Below are 19,710 nucleotides of genomic sequence, written 5' to 3' on the forward strand. Positions count from 1 at the left end.
CCTTTTCTAAGTGTCAAGAAACTTATTAAAGACATAAAAAATGTAAAGCATCCATATATGTGTGTCTTTTGTTACTGTTGTAATAACAACTTGTGTATCAATTTTTATAGACATGAAGGACAATTTAAAGGTAGTCAAACTCCAATTTTAAGTATATCACACACAAAAAAAAACCCAACATAAACACAACAAAGATAAGTAGAGCATCTGTAGTAAACATTTGTGATGGTATTTTGAAACAGGAAAAAAAAACCAATGAGTACTTAAGAATTTTTCACATCTGTTTATGTATAGAAAAAAACCTATCTGACCTTTAACGTTTTAGAAAAAAAGAAAGGTTTTTTAAATGCCTTAATATGGACTAGTAAATCATTTCAATTTATTTTAATCAGATTTAACTGTATAAAGAAAAATTAGAAATACTCACCACAATTAAATTCATCTGACCCATCGTTGCAGTCCTGTTGAAAATTGCAGACTCTATACTTTGGTATACACTTGTTTGACTGTTGACACTGGAACTGTGTATCAGGATCACACTTAGGTACAGGTGTGGTCATTGCTCCCTGAGAAGGTGTAGGTGTGGTAGCTGGTGGATTGGGCAAGCCTTCCTGGGCATATTGACAACCAGGTGTGAAGGTCAAGTCATCAATGGCAATATCACCAAGGTAACTGTCACCGACCTTGGCTTCTATGATAATCTGGAAACTTTGACTGACATTCAGTGGTATCTCATGCCGTTCCCAGTATGCTCCCTGTTCCTGAGCTCTGGTGAAAAGATCTTTGGTTGGTGAGCCAGAGTTGTAGATTCTATAATAAACCGTCAACGTATTTACATACTGTCCATACATGTAAGAGTAGAATCTCATACTACAATCCTTTCCAGTTGTACGGTAGAATGGCTTGGTTATTAACCAAGCTTTCTGATTGAATTTTCTCCCAGAAGCCTCCATGTAAATATAATGACCTTTACTGGTTCCTGTTGTATGATCCCATAAAGGTCCAGTATATGAAGTTGATGTTGCTCCAGAAAATAGTGTCCAGTCAAAATCATCATCACCATTACTACTCTGTATCAGGTCTCCAAATCCCATCTCAAAGTTGTATTCCTTGTATGTTCCACAATTAACTTCATCTGTGCCATCTCCACAATGGTCAGTCAAGTCACAAACGTAATTCAAACCAATACATGCTTTGTTTCCACAGGAGAAATGTGTTTGGGTGTTGCAAGTTGAAACTGCTGGTTGCATGCTGCAGTCTGAAAACTTTATGTCGTCGAGAGCCGTACCTCCACTATATGTAGTGGCTGTGTCAGTGAAGAGGAGATTGAATGGTTTGCTACGGTGACCAATACCGACTGTAATTGTATGCCACTGGTCATCTGTTCTGCGCACAAACTTTGATAATCTCCACAATTGTGTTTTAACAGTCCCTTCAACTACATATAGATAAAGTGTTCCAAGGCTCTGTCCATATGCATAGTATGAAAACATCACTTTACAATCTGCATTAGCTACTGTGTAAGTTGGACTCCTCACTTCAGCTTTTTTGCCACTTGGATGACCACTAGTTCCGTCATTTATAAACAGGAAGTGACCATTTTGATTTCGTTTTGTAGCATCAACTGCTGGAGCCACAAGTCTTGAAGTGTCACCACCAGTTCCAACTTGCCAATCAAAACCATCTACTTGAGTTTCATTAAATCCACAATTTCCTTGTCCTCCTTCAAATGTACAGTCTGTTGGACATCTCTTCTCATCACTGCCATCATCACAATCTTTATAGAAATTACAAACTTGGCCATTATTGATACATTTGTTATTATCACACTGGAACTGTCCTGCTTGGCAGAGATTTGGTCGTGGTGTCGTCATTGGTTTTACAGATGGAGTGACAAACTTAGGTTGACCACACCCTGGTGTGAAACTTATATCATCAATCGCTATGTCACCTGCTACACCTGCTCCAACAACGCCCTCAATGATGACCTGGAATGGCGAATTAGATGATAGTACTACTTCTCTTCTTAACCATTTGTTTCCTTGCTGTGAGGATATAGAAGTGAGCTGTGATTTTCCCGTACTTAGTGTATTTTGATAAACATTTAGAGATCCTATGTTCAGTCCGTACATATGATACCAGAACCTCATTGAACACTGACCAACTGGTGATGGCAAGTACAAACCAATACTAGCCGTGTCGTTCTGCTTTCTAGGTCTAGATGATTCTATATATAGATAATAACCTGACCTTGAACCTGTTGTATGATCCTGACTTGGACCTGTTCCAGATGAAGAGGTAGGGCCTCTCTTTTTTATCCAATCAAACTGATCATTTTTCAGCTGCTGCCAGCCACACATTGTGTATTCAAAAGAACACTGGTTGTATCCAGAACAAAGGGAGGTAATTTCATCTGAACCATCACAACAATCATTCTGAAGGTCACATCTTAAGTTCATTGGGACACAGTTGCCACTGAGACAAGTGTACTGGTTTGCTGTACAAGATCCTGTAGACTGAGGTGTTACACAGTTACTGAACTGAAGATCATCAATTGCAATATATCCAGCTCTTTTACCATAACTTATGGCTTCTATTATGATGTGAAATTGTTGGGCACAAATAGGTAGTGCCACCTGAGCTTGTTGCCATTGTCCATTTTGTTTGTTCAAAGCACTATAATAAAGTGAATATAATGTGCTTTCTGAGCCACCAGATTGAATTATAATACGGAATTGTCTAAATCCATGTCCATGTATATTGTACCACAGAGAGAAGTTACACATCTTTCCAGCTTGATGATACAAGGGGCTATTGAGACGGAATATATTACTTGTGTCATTGGCTATTTTTCTTGCTACTGCATATCCTCCATTTGTTGTAGTAGGAGAAGTGTGGTCACTGCTTGGTCCTGTATTTTGTGTAGGGTTACCATTACTCGTCACTGTCCAGTTTCCTTGATTATTATTTGCCCAATAACATGTGCTGCCACTGCTGAATGTACAAGATGAAGGACACATAGATTCATCACTGTTGTCACCACAATCATTCCTAAAGTCACACATTTTGTTGAAATCTATACAATTTTTATTACTACATTGCCACTTGCCCTTTCCACATGGCCCTGGTGGTGTTACAACCCATGGGAGTTTTCCCCTTGAAACCACCTGACATCCTGGAGTGAATGAGACATCATCAATTCCAATGTCACCTTTGTAACCTTTACCTCTGACCCCTTCTATTACAACTCTAAATGGTGATGAACTAGATAGTGATACTACTGCTCTTATCCACATGTCAGCTTGAGAACCATTCTTTGTCCACAATAAGCTCCTTGGTCCAGTCTCATAATTTTCTACATACAAGTTGAGAGCATTAATATCTGCTCCATACATATGATAATAGAACCTTATTTTACAATTATTAGAACTTGGAGAGAATACAGGACTCTTCAATCTCGCTACATCTCCCATTATCCTTGGAGAAGAGGCCTCAATGTAAACATAGTGTCCTGCAGTGCTTCCATACGTATGATCAGATCCTGGACCTGTACCAGCTGTTGATGTTTTCCCTTGTCCATAACTCCACTGGAAGTTATCTGTATCATCTTGAATCCAATTACAAAGATCCATTTCAAAATTACAACGTTCAACATAATTTGTACAGTTCTTTTCATCCGATTGGTCCCCACAGTCATCTGAATAGTCACATACATAGGATAGATCGACACAAGATTTTCTTGCACATGTAAACTGATTGCTTGTACAGAATGTCGTTGATGGACCCAACCCACAGTTTGTAAAATGGAAGTCATCAACAGCCATATCTACTGTTTTCCCTGAATGAACAGCTTCCAAAACAAGGTAGTATCCAGGTTGTCGTCTGCCAATGCCAACTGTTGCAATATTCCAAGTGTTACCATGGTTACCAAAAGCTGACCATACTCTGATCCTGCCAACCCTTGCATTGTATTGAACATTTGCAGGTACCAAGAAGAGTTGAAGTGTTCCTGCAGAATTTGTGTTCTTGTAGTAGTAGAAAGTAAGTTGACACAAAGAATTCAGGCTGCCAAATGGTGGTGCAACTAGTACAGCTTTTCCATATGATTGTCCAGTGCCTGCATCCACATACATGTAATTACCGATGGATGAGCTGCCATAAGTGTGGTCTGTCCTTGGACCAGTGGATGTGGATCCATTATGTCTGTCCCACTGATATCTTCCTGAACTCTTGTCTACCCAACCACATGTTGAAAATTGGAAGTTACACTCCTGACATTGAAGTTCATCAGAATTGTCCCCACACTGATTGAGGAAATCACATCTTAAAGTTGCATTGATACATTTGCCATTGGTACACTGAAACTGTCCTGCCTGACATTTACCAGATGGTGCCACTGTTGTCACAGAGCCTGCAGGTACAGTTGATATTGTTCCCATGTACGGTCTACAATTGGTTGTAAATGATATATCATCTATGGCAATATCACTATAAGCTGACTGACCAACAGTTGCCTCTATAATGAACTGGAATGGTGCTGTTGATGAGACAGTGATCTCTCTTCTTTCCCAGTATTCTCCTAGATTTCCTGTTCTCCTGTATCTTAGCAACTGTGCTCCATTTATGATAGTTCTTGTATAGATTGCCAATGTATTTACGTCTTTTCCAAACATGAAATAATAAATTCTCATTGTACAATATGGAGTGTTTGGCACTGCTTGGAAGAATTGACTAGCAAGTCGTGCCTTTTGTCCTGGCTGTCTAGGTGCAGATGTTTCAATATAAAGGTACCGTCCAGAGTTTGTATTCAGTGTGTGGTCTCTTGCTGGACCAGTTTTGACTGTTGGAGTGGTTCCTGCTCGCTTTGTCCAATCAAAGTCATCATCCTGTAGTTGTTGGAATTTGCATAAACCAGATTCAAAGTTACATCCTGGGTAGGCACTGCAGGTTGAGATCTGTTCATCTGTATTGTCACCACAGTCATCAGTGTAATCACAAACACGATTCTGTGAGATACATGATCCTCTCTGACATTTGAAAGTATGAGTTGTATCACATGATGTACTAATGGCGGGAAGTCCACAGCCCTGGAACTGTATGTCATCTATAGCAATATCTCCTTGTGTACTGAATGATCTGCGTGCATCAATAATCATTTGAAAGTTTGTATCAATTCTACCAATTCTGACTATAGCCTGGTTCCAACGGTTGCCTTGATCTCCAGCCAAGTTCCAAAGCCTTGTATTGGTTGAGCTTCCTGATGTTTTGGAGTACACATACAAGTTTCCAATCCCAGTTCCATACATATGATACCAAAATGACATCTGGCAGGTGCTTGCGGATTGTTTTAACATGGGACTGGTAAAGTATGCATGGTTGTAAAATCCTCCATTACTTGCATCCACATACATGTAGTATCCATTTGGTCCATTTGTGGTATGATCTGTTGAAGGTCCAGTATTGGAATCTGGAGTAGCACCTCTAAATTTTAACCATGTAAAGGAAGTCTTGGAGCTGTTCGTCCACAGACATGTCTGACCATTTTCAAATGTACAATCATATCCACATTGCGTCTCGTCTCCACCATCAGAACAATCTTGGTTGAAGTCACAAAGTTTGTCACTACTTATACACTGTTGATTTCCGCCTGTACAGGTGTATGCACATGATGATGCAGTTGTTGTTGGGGGTATAGCTGCACAGCTAGAGTCAATGACAGATATATCATCTATAGCAATATCACTAAGGTAACTACGACCAACAACTCCTTCAATGTAAAGAATATATCCAACAGAAGCTGAGGGTGGTATGGTCACCTGGGCTTGTTTCCATGCAGTACCTTGTTCTCCTGTCAGAGAAAACACTTTTTGTTTCTGTTGTCTTGGTTGCCATCTATAGACATTGAGTGTTCCCATCCCAGAACCATGCATGTTATACCACAATGTTAAACATCTGCTTGAATTAATATTAGGAAACCATGGTGAACTAATGATAGCATTGTCACCAGGCTTCCTTGGTGTTGAAGCTTCTATGTATAGGTAAGTTCCATATTGTGTGTTCAAAGTGTGATCAGCTGGAGGTCCAGTACTTAAAGTAACAGTTTTACCATGCACTCTCTCCCAGTCAAACTTGTCATTTCCACGGTTTTTCCATTCACAAGTATCATGTTCAAAGTCACAGCTTCCTTTAGGTGGACAGCTTCCTATTTGCAGCATGATGTCATCCAGAGCAATGTCACCTTGATAGCCATTACCAATAACCCCTTCAAATGTTATCCTAAATGGGGTACCACTCTGGATTGTAAGCTGAGCTGGAAACCAGTCAGGTCCATGGTTATGTGTAAATGTCCTCATAGGACGACCTACGGTAGTGATACCAGCTGGTCTGATGTAGATTTTCAGTGCTCCTACATTTCTGCCATACATGCTGTACCAGAATTTCAGACAAGAGCCACTTGTAGGTGGATAAAGTGGTGAGTCTAATCGAGCTTTGTCATTCTTATGTCTAGGTATAGATGACTCAATGTAAATATATGTTCCTTCATTTGTCTGGAAAGTGTGATCTGCACTTGGTCCAGTTCTATTACTTTTAGTCCTTCCTGTATTTAGAGTCCAGTCAAACTGATCACTTTTATCTTGTGTGTAACCACAGAGGCCATCTTCAAAATCGCATACAGTTGACTGTGGACAATCTCCAGTGTTGAATGTAACATCATCCAGTGCTATGTCCCCACTGTAACTAGTTCCAGCCACACCTTCAAACACAAGCTGTTGACCAAGTCCTTGATTTGTTACATGAACCTGAGCATACTTCCAGTCTAAACCTTGGTTTCCAAGTCGAGTCCACACTTGACTCATCACACCACCATTTCTCGAGTAGACATTCAGTCTATTGACATTAGCGCCATACATATTGTACCAGAACTTCAAACACACACCAGATGATCGGATGTTGACATTGGGACTTATTATTCTTGCTGTACTATTGGCTGCTTTCCCTGATACTTCTATATAAACATAGTGTCCTGCTGAATTCTGTAATGTGTGGTCTGATATTGGTCCTGTTTTTGCCGATACCGTTGATCCTGTATGCATTGACCAATCAAATGTGTCGTTTTTATCTTGATTCCATAAACATATACCATTTTCAAAGTTGCAATCTATAGCTGTTGGTGGATATGGACTTCTGGATGTAGATGGTGGGTACATTGAAGTAGTCGATGGTGGTATCTGTGCACATCCATACCTAGTGAAGCTGACATCATCAATAGCTATGTCTCCAGTATAATTTCCTCCATACACTCCTTCAAAGATCAAGTTAAACTCTTGTGTAGAAGAGACAGCAACTGTTGACATCATCCATATATTTCCATGGTTACCAGATGAAGACCATATCAAGTTCATAGATGTGGTTCCAAATGTCTGTTTGTATATGTTCAACTTTCCAACACCTGCTCCATACATGTGGTACCAGAACTTCATGCAACCACTGGTTATTGGTTTCATAATATCACTGACCAACCATGCCTTCTCACCAATGGTTCTTCTAGAACCTGATGTTTCAATGTACATATAATGACCTTGAACAGTTCCTAGGGTATGATCCACATTAGGTCCAGTCCTAGAACTTCGTGTTCCACCAAAATCTCTCTGCCAATCAAAATCATCTCCTACTATAGCATTGGTCCATCCACAGGTATCCTGTTCAAAATTACATGTTCCTGCAGGAGAACAAGAACCATCAGTAATCACAACATCGTCAATGGCAATATCACCCTGGTAACCAAGACCTCTGACCCCTTCAATCAAAACTGTATAAGGTCCATAATTGTTTAAGTTGACTTGTCCATGCCTCCAAATGTTTTGCTGGTTTCCAGTTCTTGACCAAATTTGACGGGCTTGTGATCCATTATTTTGGATGTAGATATTCAAAGATCCAATTGTCTTGCCATACATGTGATACCAGAACTGCATACACTTAGCCTGTCCTTGAATTGTAGGAGTTGTTAGTACTGCTCTGTTATTAGGTTGTTGTCCTGAAGTTTCAATATAAGCATAGTGACCTGAGATGGATCCATATGTGTGATCATACGGGGGACCAGTGCCCCTTGACGATGTACCATTTACACCTATTGACCAATTGAAATCATCAGCAGTACTCTGTTGCCAATCACAGAAACCACTTTCAAAGTCACACCCTGGTTTTAATGGACAAGGTCCAGCTGTGTAGGTTAGATCATCAATTGCTATATCTCCCTGAGGTCCTTTTCCAACACTTCCAATAATAGACATTTTGAAATCTGTTGTTGATGAAATGGTTCTGGTGGCCTGTACCCATTGGTCGGTTTGTGTTCCTGCTTTAGACCAGAAAAGAGTCCTTCTACTTGATGTTGTGACAAAAACTTGTAAATTTCCAATAGTAGGCCCATACATGTAGTACCAGAATGAAAGACAATTACCCTGGGCTGGTGTGGGTGGCATCACTGGACTGTCTACTACAGCGTTGTTTCCTCTCTTCCTTGGAGAAGATGTTTCAATATATATGTATTGGCCCTTGCCTGATGTATGGTCTGAAGGTGGTCCAGTTCCTGGGGACGGTGTGGAACCACTCTTTAAGGTCCACTGGAAGTCATCATCGATAGCTTGGGTCCAGTTACATATTCCATTATCAAAGTTACAACTAATATTAGGTGGTGCTGCATTCTGGTCACAGTTTACAAATGAAATATCATCAATTCCAACATCATCAGTAGTGGAGGCTACAAACGACCTTGCAGGAAGGACACTAAGTTGCATTCTAAATGGAGAAGTGATGGTTCCAAGTTTTTGTCCAATATATGCCTTTCCGAGGTGCCAGCCTCTTCCTTGGTTACCTTTTATTACATTTAAGTTTGTTATTGTTCCATTTATATTAGCAGAGACAACCAGAGTTCCAACATTTGGACCAAACATGTCAAAGTAGAAATACATCTCACAAGTGCTTGCTGATGGGGGAAGCAGTGGACTCTGGAGTAACGCCTTACTGAAGAATACTCCCTGTGAACCTTCTACAAATACATAGTGTCCAGATGGTGATCCCTTGGTGTGGTCCACTGGGGGTCCCACTATTGATCCCTGGTTTTGAGTAGCTGAGTGTCGACTAAAATTATATCTTCCATTACTTAAATCAGTCCAGCCACAAGTTCCAGACTCAAAGTCACATGATCCACAAGTTTTGAAATTACCTTGTCCATTTGAACATTGACTAGGAGTAGGCACAGTTGCTGGAATCGTAACAGCTGTTGGGAAGATGACATTTCCTGCCTTGATACATCCTTTACTGAACACCACATCATCTATAGCTATGTCTCCATAGACAATTCCACCCACTGTTGCTTCAATGATAATCTGGAATGGATACTGACTGTTTAGATTTATACTTGCTCTGTCCCATATATCCCCACGATTACCTGTCTTGGTTAGAAGTTTTGTTACTGGAGTACTGCCACCATTTGTTCTCATGTAAACATTAAGATTACCTACTGATCTACCATTCATATTAAAATAAAAGACTAGGTTACAGTTGGATGAAACTGCTTGGAATGGTGTACTTAGAAGTCTAGCTACATCTCCTGGCTTCCTTGGACTTGATGTTTCGATATATATATACCCTCCAGTTCTCAGTCCAGTGGTATGGTCTCTTGTAGGTCCAGTGCCTCTTGATGGTGTTGGTGAGTTTCTTCTTGTCCAGTCAAAGTTATCTCCCTTGCCCTGACTCCAATCACACAACGATTGGCCAAAAGAGCATCGAGAGGGGTAACCTGAACACTGTGTTTCATCACTATGGTCTCCACAGTCGTCAGTGAAGTCACAAAGTCGGGTGTTGTCAACACAAGAACCTCTTTGACATCTGAACTGATTGGTACCACATGATGCTTGTATTGGGGGCAGTCCACAGTTGACGAAGGCAACATCATCAATAGCAATGTCTCCAAGAACTGAATAACTTCTTCTAGCCTTGAACTGTATTATAAAATCTCTTGATTCTCTGCCAATATTTATTGTAGCTTGCTGCCATGAATTTCCCTTATTTCTTGAAAAATACTGTAGAACAGTAGATTGACTTTGAATGACCTTGGACACTGTAAGTGATCCAATAGAACGTCCATACATATGATACCAGAAGGACATCTGGCAGGTTGCTGCTGATTTCCGTAGAGTAGGAGTCTGTAAGGTTGCATAAGCATAGGTTCGGCCAAAATTTGCATCCACGTACATGTAGTAACCTTTTGCTGTTCCTGTGGTATGGTCACTCTGTGGTCCAGTGTTGGCTGTTTCTGTTCCATTGTTATGTCTAGTCCATCTGAAGGATCCTACACTTGAGTCAATCCATCCACATTGTGAAGCATCAAATGTACAGTTTCCACAGTTTTTCTCATCATCACCTTGGGGACAATCTTTGACAAAGTCACACACTTTTAGGGCCGAGATTGCAGATCCACCCGTACAAGTATACATTTTACTGGTCAGTGGCACTGCAGGACAGAATCCACTCTGTATGGAGATGTCATCAATAGCTATATCACTAGAAAATCCACTACCAATCACTGCCTCAAAAGCCAATGTGTATTCTTGTGTACTTGTCAGGTTAACTGATCCCTGGACCCACTGTAGTCCCTGGTCCCCTGTTACAGAAAAAAGACTGAAATGTTGATTTGGTACTGTTTGTAAGCCTATTGTATCCTTGTACAGATTTAGTGTTCCCATTGTGTTTCCATGCATTAGGTAGTAGAATGTAAAACAACTGCCTGAAGTTTTAGGTAGAACTTCTGACCGTAAGCGAGCTTTCTGGCCTGGAAGCTGAGGTTTAGATGACTCTATGTACAGGTAATTTCCTGAAAGAGAAATAGTAAAATTGAAAGGTTTTTGTTTAAAGATTTTTAGTTTTTTTTTTCAATAATTATTAGTATGTGTCAGATTTTAATTCCTTATTATTTGAATAATTGTTTGGTTAACAATTATAAGTGTATGTGTGCTCTCATTTATGTCCTTGTTAGAAATGTTAAAACATTAACAAACAGCTCATGTGGGCAATCCATTAAAAATAAAAAAAATAACATAAAATAACTAATAAAAATCAACTTTGGAAACTTACCATTCTGGTTTCCTATGGTGTGATCAGCAGTTGGTCCTGTCCCGGAACTAACTGTTCTCCCCTGATGTCTAATCCAATCAAAATCATCTCCTATTATGTCGTTAGACCAAGTACACAGTCCCTTCTCAAAGTTACAGTTGCCAGGAGGGGGACATTTGCCATCAATAATATTGACATCATCAATAGCTATATCACCTGAGTAGGTACGACCACGAACAGCTTCAAACGCCACCTAAAAATACAAAATGTTTGTCAATACCAATGTACTACCACAAATAGCTTCAAACGCCACCTAAAAATACAAAAATGTTTGACAATACGTATGTACTACCGCAAATAGCATCAAATGCCACCTAAAAATACAAAAATGTTTGACAATACTTTCAATTTAAAAATTATTGCATGGTTTTAATCATTGCCAATAATGAGACTGAATGAGTATCAATAATTAGAACTCGCATTCTGAAAACTGATACATATAACTGTATGCAGATTTTCCTGAAATCTCAATAATTAATCTCGCATTTTAGACCATCTCTACTTAATAAAAAATATAGCTCTATTTAAGACAGTCTTGAATTTGGACATTGCTAGATGATTATAACAAATCAGAAGCAAAAATGGACATTCTATTGAAATATATTTTAAAATTATATATGATTTTTAATGGAAGAAATGTTATAAGTATTTGCCAACAGCTTTATAGTTTTAGAGATTGTTGTTTCTGTTTAAAATTTGTATAGACTAAAGGCAGTTTAGAGCTACAACTAAAGTATGAATTAAGGAAACATATTGAAATCTACTATTTTTTTGGGGATGCTTTAACTGTTAAACATATACCCCATTCTCCTTTAAAATTTTATTCTCCTAACTTTTTTTAATATGACATTTCAATGTTCATCTCTTACAAAAGTAAAATACCTGATAGGTAGAAGCTGTTACTAAATTCACTTGTCCAATCCTCCAGATGTTGCCTTGGTTACCGCTCCTGGTCCAGATTGGTGGTACAAACTGTCCTTGTTGATACATTTTGATATTTAATGTGCCAATACCATTACCAAACATGTGATAATAGAATGTTAGACATCTGCCATTGGTTGCTGGGTATTTGGGAGTTAATAGTCTGGCTTTATCACCTGGTACCCTTGGACGGGATGTCTCAATGTACATGTAGTAGCCTTTAAATGCAAAAAATAAAGGTTTTCATATGTAATTAATTCAAAAAAAGAAAAAAAACACTTTCATATACAGTAATTTTCTAGCATTTCAGGAGACTGATGTTTCATGTACATCTTATTGATATTCATTCTATTTCAATTAACTTCACTAATAAGAGCTTTGTCAGGTTGATTTCACAAAGCTATAAACAGACCATGTAAACAAAAAGAAAAAAAATTAAATAATACATCAGAAAATGATAAATTAAGCTTTTTGGGTTATGATGATTACTGTAAACCAACTTATTATGGGCAAAGTTTTATTTAATTTTTAGCCATTTAGAGCCAACTCTCCGGCTTCTTATTTTCACGATTACTAACTTTATCACACAAGAGAATATTGTGTTTTGACATATCCACAACAATTTACATTCATGTTATTTCTACTTGCAAAAGTATGGAACATAAATTGCACACAAAAATTAATTAGTTTACAGTTATGGAATATTGAATATTAGGTTTTTCTAAAGGTTTTCAATATCAAGAACTTACCGGCCTTAGTACCATAAGTATGATCAAACTGGGGACCAGTATTAGCTGATGCTGTTTTTCCTGAGGCTCTTAGCCAATCAAAATTAAGTGTATCACTTGAATCCTGGGTATATCCGCATAGGTCAATTGTCTCAAAGCTGCAGGTGCCTGTTAAAAAGGAAAACAAAACATAAGATTACATACATGGTATAAGCAGTGTTCTAAATGTAATATTTTTCCAAAATTATATTATCATAGATCAAATGACCAATAATATGGTCACTTATGACCAAAAAAACAAGTTCACAATGTATGTTTACATATTTGTTTTTAACAACAATAATTTGAAAGTATCACAAAAAAATTAACTCCACAAATAATGCATGTTCACAATGTATGAATACACATTGGTCTTTAACAACAATAATTTGAAAATATCACAAAAAATTTACTCCACACAGTCAAAGAGACAAATAGTGCCGAATTAAGAAAACCACTGTCCACAAAAAAATTATATGGTTGCAAAGTCATCACATACTATCATTTCAATTTATGCCATTTTTCAGTACAAATGTAGTACGAAATAATATGACAAGACAAGCGAAACTTTTCACAAATGTTATGAGAAAAAATACTAGTAAGTCATGAACATTTCAGCATAACTTACAATCAATTTTTATTGAAAGAGTTTTGTGAAAAGATCCCCTGCCCATCAAAGGTTGAAAATCAAAGACAACTTTTAGCATTTCTACAGTATGGCAGATTAACAGGGTAAAAGAATGCAGTCATTTTAGAGTACACTTACTTGATGGTGGACAAGGTCCATCATTCATTGATATATCGTCTAAAGCCATATCACCTTTGTATCCCAATCCTAACACACCCTCAAAAACAAACTGCAAAGAAAACAAATTTCCTCATGAAAAATCATAACAAGACAAAACAAAGAAATAAAGATGAAATTAAGGTTACAATTCAGTGGACTCAAAAATCATTTGATTATTCAAATTTAAAATTCATAGTAATTTATGGGTTTACCTTGTCCAGCTACTAAATCAACCATAAAATTTTGCATATATTTTTTTTCTATGTTATTAGTCTGATTTTTTTCAATGTGAATAAGTACCTAATCAATTATTAACTTTTTCTTCACATTTATTATAAATTCACAAATTTAAATTAAAACTTCTCTTAGATAAAAATCCTGTTGTGAAATGAAAGTTTGTAAAGTAACCATAATCTTTTCAGTGATAAAAACACTTACAGCTTTGTTAACTATGAAGTTATTTTGTGTCATAAATTAATACAATATATCCCTTGTTTTCTGTTAATCTATATTACAGGTAGACTGCCATAACATACATCATAAAACAATCTACAATGAAGACTAAATCTTCTCTTTTCTTGCTTTTTACTTCAGCAATTTTGCATAAAATATGCTGCCAAGCAACAAATACCTGAACATTTGCCTGAGTCTGGCCTGATACAGAAGACAATGAATGTGGAGTCACATAAACCTGTCCATATCCCCATTGGTTGCCTTGGTTTCCTTGCTTTGTCCATAATGGAGTTCCAAGAGTTGTCCCTATAAACGAAAAAAACCACATGAATTTTCACTAAAATCAGTGCAGCTATCTTCTTACATATGTTTTTGTCGAAATTGGCAAATTATAAAAGTTCATTCAATATAAAAACAATAATACCCTTTATAACTGAACAAATACTGCCATTCTGTTGTTTTTTCTACTGTTTTCAGCCGATACATATGAACTGTTTAAGGTCACTTGATATACTGTAAACCGGGAAATTTTCGCGCCGTCTTCATTTCGCGATATATTAACAAAATCTAGTTTCGCGCCGTTTTGAATTCGCGATATCCCAGTGGCCTATATAAATATTTAAATAAATACTTTAGAAAGTGAACAGCTTTACATGTAGACTTGCTACAATTTCCTTTCTTTTATTTCTTTCTTACTAATTTATATGTTTACTGAAAACTGCCAGTATACTGATTGCCCTCGGAGAAAAGCAGGTGTCAGTATAATTGAAGCTGTAAAATTATTAAAGGGTAAAATTGAAAGAAAATTAGGAAGAGACATGTAGCAAGTCTACTTTGCATGTATTGTAATTCAAGTGATAAAATCAATCAGAAATCTTTTGTTTTCGGTTCATTAATGTTAAAGGAGATTAAAAGTTTGCCTTTAAAAACACATACACAATAAACAGTTAAGAAGACCTAATTAAGAGTGAATTAAATGCTGTCAGGATTAATGCTAATTAATTGATCTTTTAATCTGATTAATCTGTGTAGCAGATACAATGAGGTAATGATTTTAGAACTGATTGACAGGTCTGTAGGAGTGTTGTATACAAGACAATATCATATTGTCCGATTGCTTTGGATGTCTTCCATGTTTTAAAAGATTAATTTGAGTAAAAGTCAGGATTTCTATCATTGCTTTTAATTTAGAAATAAAGTTATGATTTGAGGAATAGATCTGTCGTATTAAAACTCGGTGTTATACAGTGGTCTTATACATATCCGATTCATATATGTTCATGAATGGTTTTCATCTTATGAATAGAGTTTCCTTGAAATTTTTGCGATCGTTTTATTTTCGCGTTTCAATTTTTACCGCGAATATAGCGAAAATAAAACTGTCGCGAAAATTTCCCGGTTTACAGTATTTATTCAGGGGAGCACATTCCTCCATCTTTTTCAAAAGAGTTCAGTAGCTGAAACTAAATAACCTCACATGTAACTTGGGTATAGAAACATGGTTACCTGAACTTTAGGTTAACTACTTTTAATCAACAATCAAACTATATAATGGAGTCCCAATGATGTATATCATATACAATTAAGCCCCATTCCCGAAACTTAAGAATAGGAGAATATTGATGTTATATTTGCTGGAAAACAAAATTCGTTATTTCTAAGCAAGTAATATATGACAAATATAAATAAAAGTTGATGTTGGGAATGCTTGATAAAAATAAAAAAGATTAACAACATAACTTTAAAAAAATAAACATGCAAAAATCTTTTGTGAGCTAATTGTATCAAAAAATTTTACCTGATTTAGCATAGAAGTTCATTAGATATATATTTTCTCCGTACATATGGTACCAGAACTTGACACACTTTCCACTGCTCATTATGAACACACTCGGACTTATTATTCTGGCTGTATCATTTCGTTTTCTTCCAGATGATTCTGTGTAAATATAGTACCCTGAAAAATATAATCAGAATCGTTTTACCATATCATATTCACTACTTATAAGAAAGCTTTAAAAGAGTTATCCAAACGGTTTAATACTGTAACAATTTCCCGAGGAGCAAAATTGCACAGTTCAGAGCAAGCACTAAATTTTCCTATTTCAGGGACATTAAAATTATATAAATTTTTAAATACAGATTTATATAATTTAAAATTTAAAAGTATAATGCATTCTCCTATTTTACAGATTCCAAAATACTCTAGATAATGAAAAAAATTGCCCCTGTAAAAAAAGTAATATACATTGCTTTAGTATTTAAGAATGTAAAATGCAAAATAGGAACTTTTATAATTGGATAATATTTAAATGTTACCTGCTGAACTCTGTGTGCTATGGGAAAATATTTAAATGTTACCTGATGTACTCTGTGTACTATGGGATAATATTTAAATGTTACCTGATGAACTCAGTGTACTATGGGATAATATTTAAATGTAACCTGCTGAACTCAGTGTACTATGGGGTAATATTTAAATGTTACCTGATGAACTCTGTGTACTATGAGATAATATTTAAATGTTACCTGATGAACTCAGTGTACTATGGGATAATATTTAAATATTACCTGTACTATGGGATAATATTTAAATATTACGTGTACTATGGAACAATATTTAAATGTTACCTGATGAACTCTGTGTACTATGGTCATATGGAGGACCTGTTGAGACAGAAGATGTAGTTCCTCTTTTTATTGTCCACTGAAATTGATCAGTTTGGTCTTGAGTCCACTGACAAATGGTATTACTATCAAAGTTACAATCAACATTTGTTGGAGCTGAAATAAAAACATAAATACAAATATTTGATGTTATAAACATTGTTTAAAAAATCTTTAACTGGTTACAGTTTGATTCAAACAAATATTAGTAATCATTAATAATAAATAGAGTACATCAATTTTTTGCATTCTCAAGTTCCAATTAAAAGTAACTCCTCCTGAAAGGAGAGTGCTACACACTCTACACCTAAAGAACATTTGCAACGAATCCATAGGTGGTCGGTTGCAAGGAGAAACTTCCACCCCTATCGAGAATTCTCACTTTTTCCAGCCACAGGCCAAATTTCCTGTCCTCCATCCTGATGGACCCACTTTACAATACTTAATTGACTTATTTTTTATTTTGATCTTGTCCTGAATCTGCATAAATTTAAGCAAACAACAATCAATCAATGATGGTAGCGTGAAAATAGTATGGTATGCCATAAAAATGACCTTGTTTGAAAAAATTCCAGTGTTTGAATACAGCAACAGTGTGGAAAACATTAGGATTTGATCACCCAGAGAAGTGATTTATATAATATTTTTCTATTCATACTGATATACATTTTACATTAAATTATGTTCTTTTTCAATGCTGTAAGACTTAAGAATACTGTAAATTCAGAAACTTTTGCGATGTTTTTATTGTTGCAAGGTGTTGCAAAAGAAATAACTAGCAGTTTGAATTTAGATATCATTACTTGTATGCATCATTCATGAAAAAACATTAATTAAACTCACATTTGTGCCAATAGCCGAACAATCGCAATAATAAATGCACACAATAATTTTGTATTCTGTGTGCCTGAATACAAGTACCAGCAGTTCAACTATGCTTCCATGCTGTTTTTTTTTTATATTGAAACAAGTTTAGTTGATCTTACCATATGTAACAGTGGTTGCTGGCATCATGGTTGTTGTGGCAACAGTCTGGTTACAGAATCCAGTATGGACCTGAATGTCGTCAATAGCTATATCACCAGCATATCCTCCTCCAACTTCTCCATCAAAGGTCACCTTCAAAATAAAATTGATGATACTAGTATCAAAAAGGCATTACAATATGAAACAAATCAGGAAATATTTAAAAATTCAACTTTGGCATTCTCATTAAACCAAAGGATTCAAATGAGGTGATTGTTTTTAATGACTGCCTTACTTTAACTGAGCCTAGCATGACATTTTTTCAGTAAGTGAGAAGTATATTTTCATGTGTTGTCATGCTAAACATATCCTTATCATAATGCAAAGAATAAGAAAACAGGAAGTAGGTGTCTGACAGATCAGAAAAGCACTCACACCTTATAACTCATCTTTGTCAAGCTCCTAGTCAAATTTTGTTCAGTAATTCCTGGGAAAAGTGTGACAAAAATATGTGTTTTCATTCAACATGTTGAAAAAAATCAAAGTATAAGCAAGCATGATGTAGGTGTTTAACAGATTCATAAAAGTAATTTAGACTTGTGCTTGTTTCTATGGAAATGTACCTGTCACAGCATTGAAGGATTGATTATGTGCACTTGCTCTTTTTCTAAGGAAATCTACCCGACACATTTTTGAAAGATGGGTTATGTAACTTGTTCTTGTTTCTATGGAAACCTTACCTACCACATTTTTGAAGGACTAGTGATGTAGACTTGTGTATGTTTCTATGGAAACCTTACCTGCCACATTTTTGAAGGACTGGTGATGTAGACTTGTGTTTGTTTCCATACATTTCCTTGGTTTCCAGTAGCATTCCATAACATAAGTGTTTGAGTCTGATCCGGTTTGTAAAGTCTTAATGCTCCAATATCTGTAATAACAAGTTTTAACTCAGTTTGGTTATTAGTATACTTCTTTTGTTATTTTTAGAAAAGAAAGGATATGAGATATCCATCCATGACACAAAATCAGTACATGAACAGCAAAAAACATAAAAGCAAAGGAACAGGGACTTTTTTATGTTATTTTTTTTAAAAGAAAGTATAATCATTGAAATAATTCATGATAAACCATTCGAATGTCTTTTATTCAACAGTTGTTAAAAGATCTAATAAGATTTGAATAGGAACATAAGAATTTCTATTAACTCTTTTAGTCCTTCATTGGAAAGATAAATATTTCTCCTTTATAAACAACTTATACATAAGATGGAGGTGATCCTGTTGGTATCTGCGGGTTGTTTATATAAGTTTATGGTCTAAGGCAAAGTGAGAGTTTGTGGCATGTAAAACTGTATAACAAATCCCCCTCGGTATACTGTAATAATTCAGGAAATCTGAACCATGTTTTTTAGTTGCTGTTTGTCTTTGTCTGTATGTCTGCTTTTTTTTAGAGGGGAGGGGCCAGGTGTTGGGTGTTTGATGTGATATGTTGTACTGTGGGGTATTTCCCCCCTTTTTATGTATGATTGCTTACCTGCTCCATACATGTGATACCAGAAAGAGAAGCAGGAACCAGTTGTTTTTGGGAAGTACTGACTGTAGAACCAGGCCCTATCTCCACGGGTACGACCTGATGATTCAATAAACATGTAGAATCCTTGATCTGTGCCTGTTGTGTGATCAACTGATGGTCCAGTATTAGGGGTCAAAGTTCCTCCGGTTGATCTTAACCAATCAAATTGATCACCTACACGAGTGTTCAGATAACCACAAGTGTCAGATTCAAAGTCACAATTTCCAGGTGCTGGGCATGCTCCTGGAATCACAGCCACATCATCAACAGCTATATCTCCTTGGTAACCATTTCCAATTACTCCTTCCAGGATGACCTAGAAATTTTGGTTGATATTAACTGTCTGTGTCAATCATTATTACTGCTAGAATATTTTAACTCATTCTAGTAGGAATTCATTAT

The 19,710-nt window shown here is 36.4% G+C and overlaps 1 protein-coding gene across 1 annotated transcript in view; it reads right to left on the bottom strand.

Annotated features, from left to right (window-relative positions):
• Positions 1–19,710, bottom strand: part of LOC127706610 (MAM and LDL-receptor class A domain-containing protein 2-like) — a 158,052-nt gene that overhangs the window by 18,459 nt on the left and 119,883 nt on the right. The window contains exons 137-147 of the mRNA XM_052211265.1: positions 19,270–19,624; positions 18,534–18,664; positions 17,754–17,886; positions 16,732–16,884; positions 15,899–16,057; positions 14,279–14,406; positions 13,627–13,717; positions 12,843–12,989; positions 12,055–12,311; positions 11,134–11,365; positions 428–10,873 (exon numbers count right to left, since the gene is read on the bottom strand). Of these exons, the coding sequence (XP_052067225.1) occupies positions 428–10,873; positions 11,134–11,365; positions 12,055–12,311; positions 12,843–12,989; positions 13,627–13,717; positions 14,279–14,406; positions 15,899–16,057; positions 16,732–16,884; positions 17,754–17,886; positions 18,534–18,664; positions 19,270–19,624 (12,232 nt within the window). The remainder of the gene's footprint in view (positions 1–427; positions 10,874–11,133; positions 11,366–12,054; positions 12,312–12,842; positions 12,990–13,626; positions 13,718–14,278; positions 14,407–15,898; positions 16,058–16,731; positions 16,885–17,753; positions 17,887–18,533; positions 18,665–19,269; positions 19,625–19,710) is intronic.

Source organism: Mytilus californianus, unplaced genomic scaffold (genome assembly GCF_021869535.1).
Source record: "Mytilus californianus isolate M0D057914Y unplaced genomic scaffold, xbMytCali1.0.p SCAF_6, whole genome shotgun sequence".
NCBI classification, from domain to species: Eukaryota; Metazoa; Mollusca; class Bivalvia; order Mytilida; family Mytilidae; genus Mytilus; species Mytilus californianus.